General features: G+C 51.3%; 1 protein-coding gene across 1 annotated transcript in view; it reads right to left on the bottom strand.

The window, feature by feature from the left end:
* The window catches only part of Fads1 (fatty acid desaturase 1), a 15,032-nt gene extending 6,176 nt beyond the window's left edge, over positions 1-8,856 (bottom strand). The window contains exons 1-5 of the mRNA XM_021152361.2: positions 8,485-8,856; positions 6,724-6,834; positions 5,640-5,837; positions 5,033-5,134; positions 4,630-4,758 (exon numbers count right to left, since the gene is read on the bottom strand). Of these exons, the coding sequence (XP_021008020.1) occupies positions 4,630-4,758; positions 5,033-5,134; positions 5,640-5,837; positions 6,724-6,834; positions 8,485-8,697 (753 nt within the window). The 5' untranslated portion in view covers positions 8,698-8,856. The remainder of the gene's footprint in view (positions 1-4,629; positions 4,759-5,032; positions 5,135-5,639; positions 5,838-6,723; positions 6,835-8,484) is intronic.
* Positions 8,857-9,189: the final 333 nt, after the last annotated feature.

The raw sequence follows: 9,189 nt of genomic DNA, 5'->3' as shown, positions 1-9,189 counted from the left end.
TTGTGAGCCACCATGTGGTTGCTGGGATTTGAACTCTGGACCTTTGGAAGAGCAGTCGGGTGCTCTTACCCACTGAGCCATCTCACCAGCCCGGACCTCAGAGTCTTAACAGAAAACTATCTTTGCCCCTGAGTCGGTGGCCTGAGTCTTTCCATCACAATCTTTTGGACTCTTTTTTTTTTTAAGTCTAATGTGTATGGGTGTTCTGCCTGCATGAATGTGCCAAGTGCATGCAATACTTGTGGAGGCCAGCAGAGAGCAGCAGACCAACCGGAGTTACAGATGGTTGTGAGCTCCAGAGAATCAAATCCAGGTCTTCTGGAAGCAAAGCCCATGCTTTTAACCACTGAGCCATCTCTCCAGCCTCTCTTATGGACTCTTCAACATGAATTTCATAGCCCCCCTTGAAAGTTTAGTAATATATGTAGAAAGATTACCAAGAACAACTCAGCGGTTGAAGGGTTTTGGCAAAGATTTGCCCACTGAGTGGGTGGTTGTTGTTGTTGTTATTTATTATTATTATTATTTTAAGCCAAGCTACTGAACAGACGGACTGGGACTCTATTATTATTATTATTATTATTATTATTATTATTATTATTATTATTATTATTATTATTTTAAGCCAAGCTACTGAACAGACGGACTGGGACCCACCAGACCATTTATCTGGCCCAGAGCCACTCACATGGGTTCATATGTGTTCTGCTGTCTCACTCCATGGCAGTTCTTGCCCCAATTAGTTTTGGTGACCTCAACCCAGAGCACATTCTGAGTTACCTTCACACATACCCACAGCCACGCCTATAAATTGTTCATCAAAACTGTGTTCTTTGCAAGCCAGTGTGGCTAGATGAGACAATCTTTCTACACTCACGGAGTCATTCAACAAGCCCTGGAGTGAGGGTATACCACTACTCACGGTCTGAGGTGCCGAGAGCACAGAGGTGAACAGTAGGAAATTCTCATTCCCATAGATCTTATAATCTGAGGCGATAAAGTGGGTAATAAACTTGTGGTTCAAGATCGTCTACAGACTACAGATGGGAGAGCAGGACAGACAGAAAGGCAGCAGCTTGGCAAAGACACTCAGGCCTGGCCTCCCTTGGGCCCTGATAACTAAATAATGAGGAATGGCAGGTGTGCACAAATCCAAAGAAAAGCCGTCAAAGTACAGGGCGTAGCCAGAACCAGAGCTCTAGAGGCCCACCACACCAGAAAGCTAGGGAAGGCCAGGCTACTCAGGCCCTCAGGAAGTTGTGTCTCCGACTACTCCGTCCTGCAGGCAGGCCTCGGACTCACTCACTCACGGTCTGCTCTGTGTTTTTGTGTGTTCTGGCTTTGTCCAGAGGTGCAGAAGTGAGCAGCACATATAGTTACAGGGGCCAATGAAGCAGAAGATGGGCCAGGTCAGGCTGAACGCTACCGTGCGGGTGCCGTGCAATGCGGTTTGCTTCCCAAGGGTTCACATGCTGCACGCTTGGTCACCAAGGCAGTGATGTCAAGAGGCACAGCTCACTGCGAGTCAATGAAATCACCCTCTGAAGGGATTCCTATGACTTCAGGGGACCCTAGTGAGTTTCTGCTTGAGAGTGGATTGTTTTAGAGACGAATCTGGCTTCTCTCTCACCCCATTTGCTTTCACGGCCACTCCCACCGATGTCTGGCATCCTTCACAGGGCTCATCCTAGAGGCAAACTGATGGGGTTATTCCATCTTCAACTTTCAGTCCCTGAGACCAATAAACTAAGCAGACATATTTTCTTTATAAAGTACCCAGCCTCGGGTATTTTATTATAGCAACGCAAATTGGATAGCTACCAGATATCGGGGGCACTGGAGCTGGGTAATTTGATGGAATTATCATATAACTTGGAGACGGCTAAAGAAGCCTCACAGCATTAACCAAGGAGATTCCATAGAAGCAAAGCACCGCGCTTGGGTGGTGGGGTGAGTGGGGACTGCTATGGGAAAGAACCCTGTCCATTGCTACCCCCTTAGACAGTGATCAAGAACATTATGGTCTGGCCGCAGTGCTTAGACTCTCAGAGTTCCAAGAGTTGAGGGCAAAGTATTCCCTGTACCACTTTGTTCTCCAAAAGTGTTAGGAGGCACTGGGCAGATGGCAGTAAGGTAAGGTGTCCTCGGAGAGACCAAACCCAGCCTCCTACATCCATTCGTTCTCGTTTTCTGTGTCTTTGGGGGTGAGGGAGAGAGGGGTACGCATGTGTGCAGCTGTACTTGTCCACACATGTGAAGACCAGAGGTCAGCTCTGGGGGTTTCTACTGGGTGCTCAGGTGCTTAAGATCCAATCCCAGGTCTTCCTGCTTATGTGGCAAGCACTTTGTCCACCGGTCCATCTCCCTAGCCCCTACTCTCTTTCTGATGTTTGTGGACCACAGTTCCTTGAAAGCCACAGTATCAAGAACCAGCAAAGTCCTCCCTTTCCTTAAATCATCTGTGGGGACAAGAGAAGTGCTTAGTGCCCAGTGCTCTTCCTGACGAGCAGTCTGCCCTGTTTCAGAATGACACGGGCCAGTTCCCTACTGTGCATTGCTGACGGAGCAAAAGGGAACACACAGAACAGACCAGCAGAGGCCAGTGCTTGGGAACTGTGAAAATGGGAGCTTTAGGGACAGATGGAGCCCAAGACTCAAGCTCTGAGTGCCCCGTGCCAGCAGAGCCAGAACTGCCAAGGCTCTTCCACAGTAGGTTTCAGCCAGAGAGGACAGAGCAGCCAGACTACCTTGAACTCATGCCTGAAAATGAACTGTGTTCAACAGCTTAATTCAAACAGCTGCCATTAGGTGGGGGAAGGGGAGCTGGCAGAGCTCCGGGGAGGGTTTTTAATTAACTTTTCAAGGAACTCTGCTGGGCATTCGGAACCTTCTATTGCTTATGCCAGGCGAGTTCACCAGCTCTCCACCCCTGGGCATTCTCCCTTCAGCTCTCAGCCTCAGCTGACTACTCAAAGCCAATGCTGATCACACTGGAAGACGGGCTGGCCTCAAACGGGAGGGAAAAGTACAGCGGTATTCATCGATTGGTTCCACGTGTCCACAGATGTTCAAGTCCCCTGCATGAAGTGGCATCCTACTTGCAATAACTGACACATGCCCTCCTAGCCCCGCAGGCTGGGAGATGAGGTTTTGGTTCTTACACACACACACACACACACACACACACACACACACACCCGCTTTAGTTAGGTCTTGCTATGTAACCTAGGTTAGCCTCAAACTCTCAATCCTCCTACTTCCACTTCCTGTGTGCCGGGATTACGGGTACGTGCCACCATGCTTGGCTTCGTTCCTTCCCTCCCACCCGATTTTTCTTTCTCTATCCTTCTTTCTTTTTGGTGCTGTGTATAGAACCCGGGGCTTCACTCAAGCCAGGCAAATGCTCTACCACTGAGCTCTATCCAGCCTTCTTCCAGCATGTAATAAACCCTCTCCAGATTGCTTATACCTGATACAGTGTAAACACTATGCAGAAAATAGTTATCATAATGTACTATTTAGGAAGAGTCTAGAGCCAGGGGGTGAGACGCCTCCCTGAGAAAACTCAGAGGGTAAAAAGCACTTTTGAGGGAGCTGACAACCTGAGCTCGAACCCAGAACCTAAGGAAAGGTAAAAACTGACCCCACGCCAGGCGTGGTGGCGCACGCCTTTAATCCCAGCACTCGGGAGGCAGAGGCAGGCGGATTTCTGAGTTCGAGGCCAGCCTGGTCTACAAAGTGAGTGCCAGGACAGCCAGGGCTACACAGANAAACCCTGTCTCGAAAAAACNAAAAAAAAAAAAAAAAAAACTGACCCCACTAAGTTGTCCTCTGACACCTGCTCTCATAATAATAAATAAAGATGGGCTGGAGAGACAGCTCAGCTCACAACCAAAAATAAAATAAAGTTGAAAATCCCAATAGGCTTGGTGAGATGGCTCGGTGGGTGAAGGTATTTGCCATGCAAGCCTGATGACTTGAGTTTCATCCCCGAGACCCACATAGAGGTGGGAGGAGAGAAGTGACTCCACAAAAGTTGTCCTCTGACCTCCACACGTGTGCCTTGGCATATGTGCCCACACACAGTAATAATAAATTAAAAACAGCATGTACAAGTTCAGGATGGGTGTGATTTTTTTTTTCTGAATATCTGTTTAAATCCACTGATGCGGAATCTAGAGATACAGAAGCCAGCTGTCTTCAGAGCGAGTGTTCTGGACATAGATATGAGACATGTGAGAGACAGTGAAGTCCTAGGCAAGGCAGGCTGTGCCACAGCAGGTATCCGACGTAAGAGACAGAAACGCCAAGTGCAAGGATGGGCCTTCCAGGAGCAGGGTGTCAAACAGCACCCCAAAGAGGTATCTCAGTCATCATCAAAGATGAGCAGGGGCTTGCACAGACTCCCCTGTAACCCACTGAATCCTGTGCAGCGTGGGGCAGTTTTGTGCAATAACTGCTAACCGATTGGTCCTGAACAGTCCCGGTTTATCTGCCCTCCACAATTTCCAGAAAGCAAGAGCCCTGCAGCTTAGCCCCTGATGTCCTCTGATAACAGCATACAAGCACTTTCCCTTCAGCCTGCAGAACAGGCCACTCTACTCCCCTCTGCACTCACACCCAGCTTACCTCCACAGAAAGAACCTTCCCCAGGGCGAAGAAGAGGGGGTGCATGTTGATATCGGGGTCCTTGCGGAAGCAGTTAGGCTTGGCATGGTGCTGGAAATGCATGTGGTTCCACCAGCTGGCGGGGGCCCCCTACAGAGAATTGCGAATGAAAACCCAGCCCGAGTACCCTGCTTCAGTTCTTAGCACTCACACGACAGCTCACAACTGTCTATGACTCTAGTCCCAGGGGATCTGACGCCCTTGCTCATGGCATACAGATATACCCTGCAAGCAGGGTACCCAGGCACATAAGATAAATAAATAATTTTTTAAAAGAAACAAAAGCCAGGGTCATGAGCACGTCTCCCATACTCTGACAACCACGAATGACTGGGGCTTGGGGGAACCCGATAATCTCACTGACCTTCAGGTGGCCAATCACAAAATGATGTACCAGGTGATTCCATGTCGAGGTGCCGAAGACTGACAGGTGCCCAAAGTCATGCTGTAGCCAACCTGCCTGAGCCTAAAAGAGAAAGGTTAGTGCTCAGGGCAGCCCCGGTCTGGCTAAGGCCCTTCTCACAGACCTTGGCAGCTCCTTCAGCTTCTCCATTCTGGATTGCTGCAGTACCTTAAGGGAGCACATTAGGATAAGCCATGGAACCCAGGTTCCAATTCCTTCTTGGCCCCTGAGTCACATGTGAGCTGAGGCAGACCATACTCCCTTCTTTCCTCTGAAATGCCATGACTTAGGACAGACTGGCATTCAGAAAACAGACTGTTAGTACAAATCCTGGTGCCGGACCATGATTGGCTGGCACCATACTGGGTAGCATCAATGGTGGGAAGGGAGCCAACCTTTGGTTCTTGGCATACTTGGGACTGTGGTAGAACCTGAACCTGAAATTTCAGAGAATGTGTATTCTCTCCCTGTGCCGAGTCTCCTGTGTATCTACAGACCCCAGGAAGGATTCTTGGCCTTGATGTTTTCACTAGGAATTCTGAGAATAACCAGGCAAAGCCACTCTCACCTGAACTGTACTGAGCAGTACTGCACAGAGGATGAAGGGCACCAAGGAAGTTCCAAAGATCCAAAGGGTGAGCCAGGCAGCCACATCCAGCAGCAGGATGTGAAGCAGGTAGACCAGGAAGAAGAGGTGGTTGGCCTTCATGAGGCCCATTCGCTCTACTGTGGCCCGCAGCTCCCGGAATTCATCAGTTAGCGCTTTCTGTGGGAGACTGGGGCTATAATTCTTCTCAGTGGCACCCCAACCCTTGAAGAGAACCTCCCGTGCAGGTAGCTGTGGGAAGTCCACAGTCTTAGGCAAAGATACCCTGATGGGGAAGGAGGATAGGAAAAGCTCCTATAAATGGCATCATGTCCAGCAGCTAAACAGACTTACTTTGGGTCTCTGCAGCTTAAACTCTCTGGGCGTGTTTTCTTATGTGTGCATATATGAAGAGTATTTTATGAGTTTACATTGATACATGATGCTCAGTAAATAGGTCTGCTGTCAGTGATGGGAGCACTGCTGATGGGAGCACTGGTGATGGGAGCACTGATGATAGGAGCACTGATGATGGGAGCATTAATGATGGGAGCTCTACTGATGGGAGCACTGGTGATGGGAGCACTGGTGATGGGAGCACTGGTGATGGGAGCATTGGTGATGGGAGCATTGGTGATGGGAGCACTAATAATGGGAGTACTGGTGATGGGAGCTCTACTGATGGGAGCACTGGTGATGGGAGCACTGGTGATGGGAGCACTGGTGATGGGAGCATTGGTGATGGGAGCATTGCTGATGGGAGCACTAATGATGGGAGCACTGGTGATGGGAGCTCTACTGATGGGAGCACTGGTGATGGGAGCACTAATAATGGGAGTACTGGTGATGGGAGTACTAGTGATGGGAGCATTGCTGATGGGAGTACTGATGATGAGAGGACTGGTGATGGGAGTATGGGTGGTAGTAGCACTGGAACAAGCTCCAGTGGGCTTATTACCCCATGACTACTCAAGACTCCCAAGAACCGTCACCTGTGGTCCTATGCAGGCATTTGCCCCCTCTCCCTCCACAACTAAGTCTCCAAACAGCAAACATGGCCTCTCACATTCTTGGTGGGTTCAAAGCTGGGTTGCTCCGGAGCCAGCTCTCCAATCAGAAGAGAGTTCATATACTTTCTCACAAGACCCTTGTTGATGTGGAATGCCACAAAAGGATCCTAAAAATACAGAGAGAAGACAGTGAGGACCCCTGTGTCCCAGGCTCCCAAGGTCCTCACATCAAAGACCATCCTCCAGGTCAACAAGGTTTGCATCAATGCTGATGCAAGGCCTCCTCCCTCTGGCTACTGTTCTTCCAGATGTCAGTCCTAGACCACCCGGCATTTGGGTTTCCACTGAAAGGGCACTACACCCAAAGACTGGAAAGACTCCGCTGAATGCCACAAAGACGGACCTGATGAAGCTAGCCTTCATGTCTACTGACACTTGGTGTAGGAATTTAGCACAGGAGAGAAGCAGCTTGCGGGAATAGGTGGGGCTATGAGGCTTTTGTTCCTGTAGTACTTTCAACAAGTCCCTTTCTTTCTTAGCCAGTTTCTGTTATGAGGAAGACTCCCTATGCCTGCGCTTGGGGCACTCTTCACATTTCTTTCTCCTTTGGGCAGGGTTCTCTGTTTCCCTCAACATTCTGACCATTCCCCGCTCCGGAGTAGTTAATAAGGGTTATACAAGGTGGGTGGGAGGGCCTTAGGGAAAAAGGCTGTAAGCGGAGGTGGAGTCCGTGGGCAGTGGCACCACACATCCAGACCAATCGCTGTCCTTGCCATGAAATCCTAGGCCCCCAAGTTACACAGAACGGGAAGCCTAGACCGAGCGGATCTGCTCCATCCTTTCATGAACCGGTATAGGAATGCACTGCTGTTTGGATTCTGGAGTGGTTACTTCTAGTACTGGCTCCTTCTAGCCTGGTCTCTAAGGCCCTCCACCTCTAACTTCATGGGCAACTTAATAGGAACCCTGGTGACCCCGGGAGCACGTTAGACTGGCAGACAAGGAGTAAGAGGTCGGAGGGATGGCATTAGGTAGTTAAAAGGCAGATGGACCCAAATGTAGAGACCCAACAGTTGGCAATCCCGTCAAAGAATGCTCTGCCCTAGTCCAGCCCTCGCCTCTGAGGGAGGATATGGTCTAAAATGAGAAAACAGGGTCACTAGACAGAAGCTGTGGTGCGTACTGACTCTTCCTTCAGTAAGCTACAACGGAAAAGGGACGCGATCCCGCGAAGTGTCTAATCGCGCGGGAGCCCTATTCCCGGAATAGTTGACCTCCCTGGCCCCAAGTGACCTCGCACTAAGAATCCGAGTACAGTTTTACGACTCTAACCGCAAGCTGTCTTGGACCGGCTCAGGTTCATTACCCTACTCTCCGGGCTTCAAAATGTACAGGTGATGCCCAAGTACCGGGTCCTCAGTGTCATCCCTAGGGCAAGCAGTCCATTCCCACTTCCTTTTCGCTCCGAATTCCAAGTTAGGGCCAGTTCTCTAGGTCAGACAAGGCTGTGTTCACCCTCCTAGCCGGGCAGACAGGACGCGACTCCCACTCTCTGCTCAGACTCCTCCTCCCACCACCGGAGGCTGCAAGTACTGTTGTCCGGGTGCCTGGAAAGCTCATTCCCTCCTATCCAACCCATGCTTGAGACTCCAGAGGCAAAGCACGGACGTACAGCCAGCCCTTTGTTTGAGTGTGCGTGTCTCCGGCCACCGTCTACGGCTCCGGTCTCTCAGGCGCTTGCATCCCGGGTTCAAAGGCCTCTCTCCCCGCCAATGTCCCTCCCCGAGGTGCAGATGGCGCCTATTGTCCGCTCTCACCGTGGCATCCTGACCCGCGTAGTGGCTGATGACCCGGGAGCCCCCCGGGTGGCGGCGGCTGAAGTCGCTGATGTTGTACACCTTCCGGTCGATCACGAGCCATCGCTCCTTCTCCCGTCCGGAGCGCTGCGCCACCTCCTCCCAAGTAAAGTAGCGCGTTTGGCGGAGCTGGGCGGAGGCCGGGCCAGGGGTCGGCACCGGGTCGGGAGCCATAGCAAGCCTGGCTGGGGAAGCTGGAGTCTGAGAGGCGCGCGCTCCGGGCCGCGGGGCAGCGCACGCCAGGCTCGCGAAATAGGGGAGCGTCGGGCTGCCTCGAGCGCGCGCCCGGAGACCGCCGTTCGCGCGCAGGGTTTTCAGCACCCTTGGCGCGGACCGCCGAGCCCCGCGGCGCGAGCTCCCATTGGCTGAGCCGAGTGGCGTGGGGCGCGAGCTCCGCCTCTCTCGGGTAGCAAGGACAGACTACCCCCTCCCCGGAGAGACTCAGGCTACTGCCAGCGGCAGAGACGCGCCCCCTCGCGGGTGCCCGAAAGTGGTCTCCAGGCTATTCCACTTCTGAATTTATTTATTTTATATTGAGCATGGTAGGGACTGATAGCATAACGGTTCCTTTGAGTGCGTCACAGCTTGATGTAGCTAAAGCGGAGGCCCCAAGGGCGCATAGAAGCTTGGTGTGAACATATAGAAAAGAAAACAGTTTTCATGTTG

The sequence above is a fragment of the Mus caroli genome, chromosome 19 (genome assembly GCF_900094665.2).
Source record: "Mus caroli chromosome 19, CAROLI_EIJ_v1.1, whole genome shotgun sequence".
Taxonomy (NCBI): domain Eukaryota; kingdom Metazoa; phylum Chordata; class Mammalia; order Rodentia; family Muridae; genus Mus; species Mus caroli.
Note: the sequence above shows the minus strand (reverse complement) of the source record. Positions and strands in the feature narration are given on the sequence as shown.